This window comes from Ornithodoros turicata, chromosome 3 (genome assembly GCF_037126465.1).
Source record: "Ornithodoros turicata isolate Travis chromosome 3, ASM3712646v1, whole genome shotgun sequence".
Taxonomy (NCBI): Eukaryota; Metazoa; Arthropoda; class Arachnida; order Ixodida; family Argasidae; genus Ornithodoros; species Ornithodoros turicata.
In genome coordinates this window covers 107,861,651-107,877,317 of record NC_088203.1, presented here as the reverse complement: position 1 = coordinate 107,877,317, position 15,667 = coordinate 107,861,651, and the positions used below count along the sequence as shown (strand labels likewise).

Below are 15,667 nucleotides of genomic sequence, written 5' to 3'. Positions count from 1 at the left end.
TTCCGTGATATGACCATCGCCATCCCACTGATGTCGCGGAGGTGAAACACCTCATAGTAACGGGATTCTGAAAAAAATTACCCCATGACGAATTGGTCAACCTACATTTAACCACATTTACGTATTGTCATAGTTTGGTGAGATTGGCATTCCTCGGTTTCAATATCGTGCATGGTATTACCAGAAGCGAGGAGAAAATAAAAAAGTGCTTTACGTGCCTTGCCTGTGCAATACTTTGGATGTATGAGGCAACGAGTCTTTCGTGGCGGCCACGTTTTATGTTCGACTGGCGCCACCTGGCATGTTTCGATAGTTAAACCGCTCTTTTTATATGTTTTTAGGATAGTGAATGTTGGAAATATGTTTGTGCCAAGAGAGACTGTCGTAATCGACGCCAAGGCCAACGTTTTCCGAACAAGAGCTTCACTAATCGATATCCCCGGATTCTCATTCTGGTGACGACTGCATATAAGATGAGAAATGGTAGAGAAAAAGAATGTTTCCTGGGACTCGTTTGACGAGTCCCGCTCCACTGACTACGCCGGCAGAAAATACCGGCCCTTTCTTTTGCTCAAACAGACATCGAGAGTGAATCTTGTTTGGTGACTTGACCCGTTGCTTGAAACGTGGCTACCACGTGGTGCTGGTGCTGAGTCAAGCTTTTTCCTCAAGTGTATCGCTCTGAATAGGACACGCAATACGCGACAATGAATGCGAGCAAGGAGCCCCTATTGGCTAAACAGCAGGTGGTGTTCGTCAGCAAACCGAGGTAGGATAGGAGGACATTGTAAAATTTCATTACGTAGCTTTATACTTTGTACACACGAAGGACTACCGAGGAGGAAGGGGGCCATTTCACGTAGAGAGTTTTTATTCGCTCCGAAAGTGGGTGCATAATGTGCTCTGTCACTATGAAAAGAGAAAGAATCACTAAAAGAAAAAATCGCGTGCCTTCTCAAGGAACAATTCCACAATATGAACAGGGTAGTTTTACCGCGGCATCTGCTTTTCCTCGTCAAATTCGGAGCGTAAAAGTCGATGTAAAAAAGAAATGTTTTCGTCGACACCTCGGGGCCTGCGATTGAATACCTCGAGAAAAACTGATCGAAATCCCCGTTACAAAATAAATGTTTCGTGGTCCCCCAATTGAAAATACACTGCCACAGTCGCGCGCGGGAAAATACCTACTTGGACTAACACGATAGAGAATGCATGACTAACTTGATAATAAACTAACCAACGGGCTGTTCCGTCGTGTACGCCCTGCCTGCTGCCGTTGCTTTCATTCGCTAGAACGACTTGGACAGACATGGAAAAGCCGTCATGTGTTCAAACATAGCCCTCGAGGTTAGACTAAGAGGCTATGCTTCAACTAGTGACTTATATACTGCGCTTAGAAGCATGAGCTATAATAGGGCGAGCGGCACGTGGATTCTTCGGAGTGAAAAATCTCGCGCGAAACCCTGTGTGGCCACTGTGCTTAGTGGTGGAAGAAGAAGAAAAACCTCGGTTACTTGGGTTGGCAACGAAGGACAACAGCCACGTACCTCGGAGCCGTTCGGTCCGAACAAGCCGGTCACCTGCGACTGCTATTTGAATGCGAATCTTGGAAGTAACGAAGGAAGACAGTTTTCCTAACCCTTTGCTGCTTTGTACCGGCCCCGGTAGCTCGGCCAGTAACGTGTTGGCTTGCTGAGCTCTGAGGTTCGATCCCGACGCAGACTTTTCTCGGACGTCGGAACAGAACTATCGACCTAAATCCTCCACAAGTTGTTCTGATCGAAGTAGATGCAAGAGATTGCTGCAGGGACCGAAAATGATTAGACGGCCAGAGTTTGGGCACCAGGAGGAAGACGTCAAGCCCTGTGCGCCGTTCGCAGATGCCCATACGGAGTGGTTGTCTGTTTTGGGCTCAAGGGCACAACTTTGCACTCAGGGCATGCAGGTATCGTCCGAACAAAGGCTTTAGCGAGGAGTTTTGGATGGTGAGCTGGTATCGAGGCAGATATCGAAGCCATGGTTAGTCAGTGCTCGCACTGCCAAATAACACGAATTTTGTCACAGAAGGATGACTTCGCAGAAACCATGGTCAAGAGTTCACGTGGACAGCATTCCAAGGACACGCTTTCCCTGTGACGTTTTTTAGTGGCCAGATGTCATAACCGTTTCATCCGTGTCTACAGTAGAATTTGTCCGACGCCTACAGCGAGTATTCGCGACTCATGGTTACTCAGTGGGTTACTTATGGGTTTGTCCTTTTGGACAATGGCAAGTCGCTTACACCCTCTGAGACCGCCAGCTTCCTAAAAAAAGGAAATGTTGGTTTGCTCTGCCATCACCCGCAATGAAACGGGGCGTGGAACGTGTGGTGCAGACAGTCAAGAACAAGGCTACAACGCGATAACATCGACTGTCGTCTGTCGACCACTGGGATGTCACCGGCGGAACTGCTAATGCACCGCAGCCTGAAGACGTTGCTGCGTGCAATTAAGGCACAGACCTCGCGCATCGTCAGTAGTGGTCAGCAGTCACCAGTAGGCAAGCAGCAGTTCCAAGCTGGAAAGCGTTCTCAGTCGGTAACGTGTTGGCTCGCTGAACTCAAGATCGCGGATTCAATCCCAACCTAGGACGGTAGATGTGTGTAGCAGATTTCGGGCACACGTCAAAAGAACTCCAGGTGATGGAAATTATCCGCAGTCCTACCCACGTGTCGTCGAGACGTGTAAATCTACTCCAATAGTCTATCCAAGCTGGTGGAGATGGACGCAGCCAGCAATGCGACGCTAGCGACCGTGCGGCGATCGAAAAGTGCGTGGCTTTTATGCTTTTATGGGGGTGGTGTGTGTGTTCGTTTTCGACTAAATGGAAACGGCTGTTATGTGGTTATATGTGGTCAAACAATGTGTTCAAATGTGCCGCGCATGAGCTAAGACCAATTGCTTCTTTTCTGATGGATCGGGTAACCGAACGATGAACGATGGTTGGTTGCAAGTCCGGGCTCAAAACATCCGTTTCTTCAGTTAATTAGATGGGATTTTTAGACAACGGCATATCAACTTCCGAAGCAGTCGGCTTCGTTTTTTGACGGAGAATTTCGCAACCGGAATATCGAGACTCTCCCGTCAAAAATGGCGTTGAGCCAATCGGCTTTCGGATTGTTCCTGTTTTTGAAGAATGATGACAACGATTGCGAGACAAACGTACGTTTTTCCACGAGTCACGTACAGTGAAGCACTTTTCTGAATTTATTTCTCGTTTTTAAATTGGTTGCGTTGTCTACGATTGAGGCTCCGGTTGCCTTATCAGCGACAGAAAGATAAGGGTCTGGCGATGTGATGTGCGGGGCATATCCTACAACTACTTCCTTACTCCAACCATGCCCCTCCTTTCCAAAACGTAAGTTCGAGGGCCATTTTTGGACAGTCTTTCGAGTAGTGTTTGTCTTCATGAAGATCAATGATGGAAAATGCTACGTACCATATCTCTTATCGCCGATATGCTCCCGGCCATCGCTCTGGTTCTTTCAGAAGGATTGTTTGCGTCAAAGGGGTAATTTAATAGACTGTTTTCGCGGAGTTGGACTTTATTTCAGATTTCTACAGTGGCAGCTGGTCACCACAAATCTTTCTGGCAAAATGGAAATCCTTCAATACACATGAGATTTTTTTTTCTGATTGCGTGTTAGCGCCGCGAAGCAACTGTGGCTATGAGCGACAATACATCTAATAAAGTACATGACCTATAGATGTGTATGAGCAGGGAACTGTGGTAAAGTTGCCACCTGCACTGAGGTATTGGTGGTCAAATTAATGCATAGGTGGAGAGTTTGCAATTTGCCAACAACAACCCCCCCCCTCCCTTCATACACATACGTCAGGCAGTGTGTCGGGATTTCCGTGTTGTGACAATGTGAGGCAAATTTTTACAGGATTTTCACAATCACTCGCACGAAACACACAATTCGTAGGATATCCCTCGAAACGTTCATCTTGAGTGTCAGCTGGATAGACTTCTCGAAGGGGGGCATGACCCTCCCCTGCATTCGGCGCCTATGGATATAATGTGTCGCGAATATGTCGGGTAGAAATTGTGCAACAATAGCTGGGCGAACTGTAGCTCCAGAATTTACTTGCGAGCGCATCATATTTAGCGACCCACACATTCCAGTCTATTTTGTTACATAAATATTGCGCGCTACAAAATATTCTCAATTTTAAATGTAGAGTAAAAAAAATCTGAGATAGTGACTGCCCCACCCTCTGGTGGCTCTGATTACTAATAGCTAACTAACTAAATAGCTCGAGGAGGAACTTTCCTAAAGATATGCAGGCATTATGAGACCAGCAACCTGAGTTTTCCCATTTGGTTCAATGCTCTCGGGACATCCATCTTCTGCTTAGTTCCTTCCCTTAGTTCCTCGTTAAGGTCAACCCAGTACCTTAGACATTCTACAGAGGCAAAAATGAACATTTACTATCTCAGGCATTCATCTCAATTTGCTTTAAAATGAGTATGTCATTATTATATTATGGGTTAATAACGTCGCTTTCAATAAGTTTCCAGCACTCTTTCTTTGTGAAGTACAAATTGTGCTGATCCAGATCACCAATAAAATTAGTGCGTGCTTAGAATAGTGTGCCTGCTCCTCTGCTTGAGTGTGAATAGTTACGCTGTTATCTACCAGCAATAATAATAATGATGTCGTTCCCAAGAATGGAGTGAACCCCTTTCTCTTATTAATTGCCATGGTTATTTCAATTTGTATCGGGAAGTTCTTTTGGGAAGCCAGGAACAAGTTCTACAGCAGGACTTCACAGAAAGTTCAAATTCAAAATGAAGTATGATACCGATGGCACTTGGTTTTCATTTCAAACTTAATCAAAGATTGCGAAACATTGTCAATTTCCACACAGTGCGCAGTGATTCGTAGGATATTTACTCGAGAGAAGACTGGGGCACCAGTGACTGTACAGTCACAAGTGGTTGATGTACTATAAAAAGTAAATTAAGATTGCCATTTACGATGATGGATGGTTGCTGGGAAATTACGTTAAAACGAGAAGCAATAGGTGTGGGTCATTGATGAAGGATATCTCCTTTGTGTCCGTAAAATGTTTCACGCGTGGAGTTTGGTGTTTCGCTGACATATTGTACATTGCATTTGATACGGAAGATTGTGTGACATACATTGTACAAATAACAGTTAAGAGTGTGTTTGATTTTCTGCGTAAAATTATTCGTGGAGCGCGTATCAATATGCACTAAAAACTCCCGAAATATGTGTGGAACTATGCACCGAAAATCTTGAAAATATGCAGTAAAAATCGTCAATATATGCGACGTTTTTCATTATTCTTGGTACGAAAGCAATGCACCAAACGCCTATTAAAAAAAAGTGAGTAGTTTATTAGGGATAACGAAGTAAAATAAAGCCGACTTGGTTCTGCAGCACACAACAAAGAATACTTGTGCCACAGATATAATACACGGAGCTGAAGGCATTGCGTTCATGATTGGTAAAATTTGTGCAGGCTAGCTGGTGGACGAAACACCCCCAAAACAAGCAGGAGCATAGGCAACATGAAAAACGTGTACATACACACATGTTTGTGTCTTTCGTGTTTCCCATGTTCAAGCTTGCTTCGTCATGACTTTGAGTGGTGCACTGCATCATGCCGACTGAAATGCAAACTTTGGAGTGGTAAGGCAGCGAAGGTGAAGTATGGCCCATCAGTCATGCTCATCCTCAGTCATCAGGATACAGCAGCCAGAGCACTGGCTGAACACCGCATCTCACCCCACTGAAACCTGGAAAATATTCCATTCCGACCAGAATTTTCACGAAAGATGTCCCCATGCCGTCCCGAAATCTACAGAACCATCAATGAAAAATGAAGTAATGTCTCGCACCTGAAAAGATCACTTTTCATGCACTTGCACGCGAAATTTGCCACAACGTGCAAAGTGTGCATTTATATGCACCATAGAACCCTTCTGATAGGTCCCAAACCAAGACGAAAAGTGTTTTTTCATCGTCCAGATACGAAACCATTTCGAGAAAAAAACATGCATCGCACGAAAACCTGCACTCTATTTGTGTAGCTGTAAACCTGCATGCGGGACATAATAAATTTACATGTTTGGCACCGTTCCTTGATGCACAAGAAGTGCAGCCAGGAGGTTGTTGGTGAACGTGCGCAGATAGGGGTCAACTTGTTCTGTCGTCTGAATGTCACGGTTGGAGCTTGTGGGAAGATTATCTGTTAAGATGGCGATTTAGGGTAGATTTGCAGCTGTTAAGAGATATATCATAAGCGGGTGTGAAAAACATATTTCAACATTGGCTGAATCTTGCCCTCTGGTCTATGTGTCAGATAAACTAGGAATTTATCGGTGGCTCGGATGTTACTCAACTCTTGGAATTACTCAATTTGGAATTTGTTTGGAATATGAACGATGTCAAAGGCGGAAGTTTGTGGTTCTTATATCAACTTGAAACTTCCTGCCGTTACCTCCTAGATTGGATCGAATTGCATGCAGTTCTTTACACCAAGAGACGCATGGGTGTGCTGTTTTCTTTTTGTGTTGTTGTTGTTGCCTCAAAAGAGCTAAAGCCCAGGTACGCAACATTAATAGATAAATGCTGAAATGTGTAGGACGAGGTAACCCACATTAAAGAATTAGGTACTCGTAGAGAGAGCACTGAAGGCACTTTGATTATAGGAGCATACTCCTTTTGGGAAATGTCATTTGGGAATCATCTTGTGTCATCAGGTTATTGGAGCTGCTTCTATTGGCTGCTGAGAATCCTCTGCAGTTGGGATGGGCGGTGCCAAATACAAAAGCAAATCCTCACTATTGGGCGGATGAGGTGATGTCATAGACTGGTCTGCTCACCAGGGTTTGCACTCATATGTGTGGATGTCCTGACATGGAGCTCTTCTACGATCCTTTGAAGAGACAATAGCATTTGGTTCTTATCAAATTGAAGCCATTTAGCTCTGTACTACTGTTTGGACTACTTCGGGCCCACATGATCGTTCAACTGTACCATCCCTTTGATTTCCAAGTGGTTTCAATGTTACTCATGTGAGACCCCCAAATGTACCTAGCCCGATACAGGGTGTCTACCAACCTGGAAAACCGATAATTGCCAGGGAGTTTTGATGTGACTGGAAAAGTTTGGGGATTGTCAGGGAATTTGCCAAGAGGAAGCTCGAGTCAGGGAAAATGGCATACAAGTAGCATGGCGATCAATGGTTGAGCGGCCGTGCTGCAGCAATTCACCAATACGACAAGCTCGGAGGCAGAAAAGTAGGGAAACCTCATTCGTACTGATCGATATATGATCTGTTTATGAGGGATCGTAGGGGGTATCACAACGTAGCAGGAGGCACCAACTTCCTTTTTGTTTTAGTCGAAATAAACGGTGAAAAGCTGGAAAAGTCCGGGGATTTGAAGGCTGCAATTTGGTAGGCAACCAGAACTAACTTTTGTTTCATTCTGTGCACTGTGACTTGCAAGTGGTTTCAGGGTGTTCCATTTCAAAGTCCATATATTTTCACCTGAAGCTACATACAGCTCCGACTAAACCCACGGTGACTTCCATGTGGACATACTTTGGCAACAAAATGAATCCAGTTCATGCCACTGCCTTCAAAGTGGTTCCATTATATCTCACTTCGTCTTTTGCACCTGGTACGCGTACAGTATTTAATGAACCCATCATCGCAAATCAAGTCTCCGTACGAACAGCACGCACATACACATCTCCATGTTCAAGAGCAAAGGCGTTAAGAGAGATGTGAAGGTCGCCTCCACTTGTCAGCTTTGTCGACACTCGTTTTCCTACATAAAGCTGTAATGAGTGGCACATAAATTGTTGCCAAAATATTCTCCTTAAAATGACAGCGACGCAAAAAGAAGACATCACCATCTTGGGGGTTGTGCATTGCCAGTATGTAAGAAGTGTCATTTGTCTTCGTTCTTTGCAATGGACCTTGAGACCCTTTTTTTGCCAGACCTCGACTCTCGCTACAATCTTAATTTGTGGCAATTCTTCGCGTGGAACAATTGTTGCCAACCAATCACAAAGCGCCCGGAGGATTTTTCTTCTTCTTTTGGCTCTGATAGGATAAAATGATGAAGCGTATTACTGAACAATTTATTTGGTTTAGCCCCTTTTTTTGTCCCACTTGGGAAGATGACTTAAATTAAGTAGTTTTTTTTTTTACATCCCTCACATAAATGTGGTTATTTCTAAAAGATGTCTCGCGATGGTTGTATCTTACGGCAAAACATGTTCTTTTTGAGCAGAATTTCACGCGTCCCAATGTAAAAGTGCACTTCCCTTAACATTTCCTTCTACTTTCTACAGATGTGCTACAAGAAGTTACTTATTACGAGTGTACTAGCATAGGGACTGTATGATGAGGAGCAGATACACTTTGCTTTCCTGACCTAACATCCATCTCACAGTTGGTTATCCTTTTTGTATTGTTTCCCAAGTTCTGGATCACCACGTTCCTTTGGCCATATTAGAGGCTCGTGTTCACTAACCATAAATGATGTTAATTAATACTCGTGAGTATCTGAGCTGGTTTTATAAGATATAAGGAAGAGTTGGCAGAGGCACCTTGAGTGTGTCATTGTTGCTTCTGCCAAGATTACACCAGCTTGCTCGTATCCTGCGTTTCACTTGAACAGGGAAGAGTTGTTTTGGAAGGTGGGTCACACGATATGACACATTCTTTAATTTGCTCACGGGTAGGAGACAAAATGACGTTGCAGATACTAACTGCTATATGTTGGTTGAATTAAATTTTACATCCCTTATGGAATGCTGAGTAATAGCAAAATTTGGGAATGTTGCCCTTAAGATGTCCATGGTGAGAGGAGACCTCAACATCTGTCACATACAGTTCTTTTTACTGTGAAAGTGCTTGAAAACCCTAGATATTGTGTCCGCTTATCCGGAGTCACAATTAATTTGGAAAAATTAGCAGTTAGCACTCATTGCAATAGAAATGATAGCGGGTATCGGAAGGGCTCTCCTTGGTATTCATCAGCCTTCCCTTCATTCACTTCATTCACGACATTCATTAGTAACGTTTATGGATGAATCATTATTGCATAGTCCCCTCGTATTGTGACGTGTGATACCTGTATCCTACAAATATCTTTGCGAAATATTCGAGTCCCGCCTATAAACCATATTTTACAGCTCGGCCAAAATAACAACTGAGCCTCGTAAGGTCTTTAGAGACCCTCGAATTTTTCTTCCCAAATTGACTGGGAACCATATAACTTACCTAATGTGAATGGAAATGATGATTATAAGAGCGCGCAACTTTAATTATATATAGGGCCCGGAAATTTAGGCACTAAAAACGATGCAAATAGGCGGGCATTTAGACCCTCAAAATGCAAAAATAGGCACGTTGATCTGGTACGCTCTTTGGCTTTGTGTTTCAGGATGCCTCATTGAGGAAAACTAACTCATTTAATGGCTACGGTACCATAAAAGTTTTAAGGTCTGGTACACAAATGCATATCGAATAATACTTTTGGTTCTCAGCCCTGGAAGATCTTGAAAGGCTCAGAGAAGTCACATCTTTTGATCAAATGTACACAAACCCCTTCTAGCAAACCAAGGTACTGAAGGAAAGCACACGCAAAAAAGGAACAAACGGTGCAGCACTCAGCACAAGCATGAAAGGCTTTAAAAAGGGGCTGTTATGGCATCCACAATTCAACGAAGTCGACAATTATATATTACCCAGGCTCGTTGGTTCATGCTTCATGTTCACGATGGCCTGTGTGAGCAATACACCCAAACTTTTGAAACGTACGTTTGCCCTCATCTAGCCATAGCACATGCTGGCAACTGAAAGGAGAAATGATTATGACTACCTGTGGACGTAGCTCGGGTAAGCCCAAATTTTACCCCTACCCGGCAGCGTTGCTGAATTTTTACTCGCAAACTGCGAAGCTGCGAAATGCATCAGAAAATACAGATATATCATTCTGAATGACGGCTTGCTTTTGAGCGTGTCATGCAGTCAGGTTCTGTTTTTGTAGAATCTGCATGGGAAAACGATGGACGTGGTAACAGCTCGTGCAATCTGACCGGGTAGAGTTGAGCTGAAAGGAATGAGAGCCACAGGCGCCCCACGTCAAATAACATCTTTCACACATCTTATTTTTTCTCTGAAAACTGGTGCCAAAATTAATGAGTAAGTAAGGTGGTTAGTTTAGTGGGCCAAATATTTTTTTTTAAATTCCACGTTAACACCGCAAAGCAACTGTGGGCAGCGTACAGATGTGGACGGATGGAGGGAGGACAGCAGGAAAGAGTGGGGGACAGGGAGGGGGTGAAAGTACTGCGGGTTTACCCACACCACCCGCAAACGCATTGCAGGCACGCCCGCATTTTAACCGCAGCAGCACTGAATTTCTACCCATAAATATAATATTATTTTGTTTTATTCCTATTATTCGGGTGCCCATGGACAGCAAAAGGGCCTCCCTAGTGGTGCACCATACAAACATCAACGTGAGAGAAAAATAAACGATAATTTTAAGTAATTTAAGTACCGTAATTACGTAAAGATGAAACAAAGAGATTGACGCAGACAAAAGACAAATTTTAAAGTCAGTAAGGCATCAGCTGGCTTAGCTTAAGACCTGCCACGAAGGAAGCATCCAAGTTGGCATACGACGTCAAATAAGTCACCATTGAAAAGATTAAAAACCTCAGAATGAGAGTTACACACAATCTGAAGCCTCAGAGAAGGCAATTTCTCATAACTACTACCAGAGACATAAAATGTTCTGCGACTTCTAGTTTGCTTGTTTGTAAGGAGAGCGACATATAATTCTAGACTCGATACGACAGTATAAGTGAATCGATTTGGCTATGTAAATATTTGCACTCCTTTTGGACAAAAGAGGAAGTGAACTGCACGTGCAAGAGTCTTAGGAGTTGCCAAAAATTTGCATTGCACGCTCTCTAGTTTCTCAAGCACGCACGTGCGTGGGTATCTGCGGGTCAATTTTATCATTTTTTGCTCCTTTGCAGATCGTGGCAGAAGCAGAAGAAGATGGAGACAGGGAACCAGGAAGAAGCACCTAAAGACCCAGGGGCCCTAACATCCCATCCTAGCTATACGGATAAAGACTTTGAAGGTACATAAAGTGACACATAATGAGAATAAAAGCGATAAAAAAACACATTTGGACCAAAGACTGAAGAAAATAACTTTATTTTGTGCCCAACACGGCCAAATAGTCTCATTCCCAATAAGAAATATTTACACTCTCGTTGCTTTATCAATAACGCTTCCATTATCTCCCTTTCATATACCTTCTTTGTTTGGCAAAAACAAACCTTCACACATATTCTTACGCTCCCTTAGCCTGCCCACAACTCTGAATAGAGTGTTTGTACTTTGCAGGCCATCGTGCACACACGGTCTATGTGGGACTCCACGTTCCTGGCTATCGGCGTAGGGGACACCGCAGACACCACAAGCACCATCACAAAAATGGCCGCAAAGACGATGTCACTGGGGTCTCAGGAGACGCCAACCGTTCAGGTAACCTTCGCTCCTTCTTTAATTTGTCCCAAACAAATGGAGCAAAGGCTCAATAGTCTCGCTGTGTGCAGTGACTCCACCGGCGGAACGAGTGCACTTCATCCTCGGCGAAGAGGAAGATGGCCTCCACGAAGCCCATCCGCTCTTTAGCGAGATGGAGATCCTCTACGCAGAGGGTGATGACGTGGAGTGGAGAGAAGCTGCTAGGTGATTTTGTTCACCTACGAGTAGTGCCCAGTCCCACTGATGCAGGTGAATTGCAGGTGGATCAAGTTTGAAGAAGACGTGGAAGAAGGAGGCGACCGATGGTCTAAACCTCACGTATCCACCATTTCTCTACATTCTCTAATGGAGCTACGGAGCTTCATTATCAATGGAACTGTCATGCTCGACATGGAGGCAACCAGTTTAGAAAACATTGCAGGTCACTATTCTACTTGATAGGGGTCTTGTAGGATTGCTAGGGGTCTTACGAGAGCACCAAAACAGGCACAAGGCATTACACATGCTGTCAATCTTCATAGGAAGATTTGTCCTCTGCAGAGCCAGACTAAAAAGAAAAGAAAGGCAGGTTTTCGGCCTTAGTGTTGTGCCTGTTTTGCGCAGTGATGAAACCAACATATTTGTGTACAGAAAAACTCTGTAGGGCAGAAAAACGGTTGCATAGTGCTGGGTGCAGACACTGAAATAACATAAATGAGCATCCATGTGGGACTTGATTTCGGTTTCTGCGCGACTCTTCCAAGACTGCGTTGACATCGGTAGAGCCAATTCTTTTGTTAACTGCAAGTTTCATTCCTACGATTATTTTGTTACACAAAGTTTAATTTGCACGGTTTTTCTGCATGTTCATCTGGCATAAATGCACGGCGGTGTCACGTGCCCCCGGAAAATCGTTCCATAAGTAGGCAGTTAGTTACGTCTGTACACAGCCTGTACAATATGATGGCAAATCCACATACTTGATCATATCTGCGTTGTATAAAACCACCTGCCTCCGATATAATATACGGAGCGTTTCTTTTTAGTTGCAACAAATTTTCATAAAAAGGGGAGTTGCCTTAAGACGCTTTTACTTTTGTCACTGGATTACTTGACGGGGCTGCTACTAGGAAACCAGATTTTTTCTCAATTATGGGACCAATTAACGGAGATATTTTAATCAACTTTTTAATTATTGACTTTAGGGAGAACATTGCAATCGCAATATTAAAGCCTGATTGCCCCATGATCCGCTCGAACCACTGATGAAGCACAAAAGTAATCGCGGCACACGCTACGGACCTAACTATTTCAGCTCTGCCGTCTGCTGCAAAGCGCAAGTGATCAGCAAAAGATCGACAGTGGCGTCGATATCTCCGCCCTCAAGTAACGTCACAGAAAAACGTCATACGCGATTCAGGCAAACCTTATCGCGATATGTTTCACACAATCTTTGTTTTGTTTTCCTTTTTTGCTTTCTTTTCTTCCTTCATGTGCTCTCAGTCGCTTGCCGTATCAGTAATTTCATCCTGCTGGACACGGCTCATGCCCTTCACCGGTACGATAAGCGCTGATATGTAGTGGTGATGTGCAAAGCTCCTTGCAAGTAAAAAAGAAAAACAAAACAAAGAGTGTGAAACATACTGCAATAAGGGTTTGCCCGAATCTCGTATGACTTTTTTCTGTGACATCAAGTGAGGGTGGAGATATCGACGTCACTGTCGCTCTTATGCCGATCACTTGCGGTTTGCAGCAGACGACAGAGCCGAAATATTTAGGTTTGTGGCACCCGCTGCGATTACGGTTGTGCTTCATCAGTGGTTTGAGCGGATCATCTGGACATCAGGCTCTAATATCACAATTCCAATGTGCTCCCTAAAGTCAATAATTAAAAAATGTGATTAAAATATCTCCGTTAATTAGTCCCCTAATTGAGAAAAAATAACAGTTTCCTAGTAACAGCCCCGGTAAAAGCGTCCTAAGGCAGCTCCCCTATTTATGAAAATTTGTTGCAGCTGAAAAGAAGCACCCTGTATATTGAATGAGACAACATTTTGATGTAGATTCAGATAGCACAGGTGGTCTGTGTAGGGAATGTGAGGTTCATGATCCCTGTTTTCTGTACAGACCTAGTCCTAGAAAGCATGGTGAACGGCAACCAGCTATCAGCTGGTGAACAGTTAGAACGCACAAAGGAGGTGCTGTTACGGCGGCATCGGCATCAACACGAGCGACACCGCATGGACAAGGGTTCAAGGCTGCCCCTCATCCGTTCACTGGCTGACATTGGCCGCAACTCCTCCAAGAGCATGTTTGGTGCACATGGTAAGGAGACTTTTCATATGTCCCGATTTAGGTGTATTTTCAGTCGCATCGGTGGGACAGTTTTGTGTCTTGGATGAACTTCCAATGGAAGAAACATTCAGCAGACGCAACTTGCCATTCCCATCTAAAACTTTGTCCAAACCGGAGCTTCCTTGTGCAGTCTCGGTGGGAGCATGATCTTGGTTTAATGACCAATCACCACGGCACTGATGATAATACATATGCAGTAGCCGACTGACTTTTCGGACTCCCATGGGCAACGCTGACCTTCGCCATAGGATTAATACATTTTGCCACTGCTCGATTATCTGTACCAAAATGCTTACGGAGAAGCACCAACACCTATATTTTCGGTACTGCGGTGGCGATTTTTAAGACCACCATTTTAGAATCCTAGGCGAGACTGCCAGAGCCTCCTATATTGTAAGATGCCTGCTCAATCGCCCCAAAGCGGCCGTTCAACCTCCTTTCCTAACCTCCTCTGCACCGAACCGCCAGAGGCGCTCGCAACCCAGAATCGCTCCCAATGCAAATCCTACGGGGATTGTTCGTTGTGGGCACTAAAACTTGTCAAAAGACTGCCTACGACACTATGAATTGTTCAGAATCGGCTCGTATGACTACAGATAATATTTTGCAAAACTCCCGATAGTTTGATCTGCCGATTTTAAGTTGTATCATTCCGAAATCGCTTGCTGCAAAAAGCTAGAACTGAAAATAATCACTTTTTACTTCGTAAGCGCGGTAAATCATTTGGAAAACACGCAGTTTGGCAAACGCATCAGTCATCAATAAATCAACCAGTTTGACAAAGTGAGTCTCGATGACTCCCATGTCGGGAGCCGGTCATTGTTCTTGTAGAGGAGGCGGTATATGCTACTCCTATATGGTATTCCCTTACTAGCTGACTTGTGTGCATTGTCATCGTCGTTGTCCACGGGCCGCAACACTGTGTACTCGCATAAAATGTACACCCATATCTAAAACATTTTGTGGATGTCTAGAAACGCCTGGCATACATAAAATCTTTACACAGGACGATGCTCCGCATGAGAGCAACGGACAAGAACGATATGGCCAAGATGTTTGCCAGCAAGCCCCTGTCACGGAAGGCTCTTAAATTGTAAATTTATATTTTAATTGTGTTATAGAGCTGCCACGTGCCTTCATAGGATTAGCTGCTTTCTCTGACGGGTCAGTGTGAACGTCTTGTCTTCGCTTCAATCAAAACAATCTTTAACGTTTCGAGGGCCAAATCTCTAAATACACAAAGTAAAACACGTTCGTGCTGCATTACCGCTTGTTTTCAATGCGCTCCGCGCAAAGAAGCTTTCCGGGAAGGCAGCACATCTTGCGGAAAGCGCCAGAAATGGACAGGACGGACGGTGCCCATAGCTCTCGGCGCGGATGAGCTGGCATCTTACAATATAGCAGGATATGAGACTGCTCTAAAACTTCCGAACCATACCTCTAGGTGACGCCACAGCTGGGCACTTTCAGGAGTCTGGACGTCAGGACACTCTCCAGAGTTTCTGTTTGAGCACTCTGTACGCAGTCGCTGTTCATCAGCTTTCAACGCTATGGTAATGTCTGTTCAGTAAATTGTGCAACCGGAAAGTGAGTCAGACTCTGCAACGGATCTCCCTGACCGTCCACAACCGTCGACTGCAGTCATGCTGCACGTGTTGTCGCTATTGTCAAATGTTTGCAACAAACCTATGACGCTCGTACAAAGGCAAGCGGATAGCATGACTAAGGCCCCG

General features: G+C 44.3%; 1 protein-coding gene across 11 annotated transcripts in view; it reads left to right on the top strand.

The window, feature by feature from the left end:
* Positions 1-15,667, top strand: part of LOC135389157 (electroneutral sodium bicarbonate exchanger 1-like) — an 81,248-nt gene that overhangs the window by 20,059 nt on the left and 45,522 nt on the right. For 6 of the 11 annotated variants that reach the window (XR_010421578.1, XR_010421577.1, XM_064619190.1 and 3 more), the window contains exons 1-6: positions 555-769; positions 11,081-11,187; positions 11,457-11,597; positions 11,669-11,804; positions 11,861-12,021; positions 13,707-13,904. Coding sequence is in view for 9 of the 11 variants with exons in the window: in XM_064619190.1 (XP_064475260.1) it covers positions 708-769; positions 11,081-11,187; positions 11,457-11,597; positions 11,669-11,804; positions 11,861-12,021; positions 13,707-13,904 (805 nt within the window). In the remaining 2 variants the exon portion in view is untranslated. Of the gene's footprint in view, positions 1-554; positions 770-3,134; positions 3,397-11,080; positions 11,188-11,456; positions 11,598-11,668; positions 11,805-11,860; positions 12,022-13,706; positions 13,905-15,667 lie in introns of those variants that run through there. The other 5 variants (XM_064619195.1, XM_064619194.1, XM_064619192.1 and 2 more) reach the window with 3 other exon arrangements.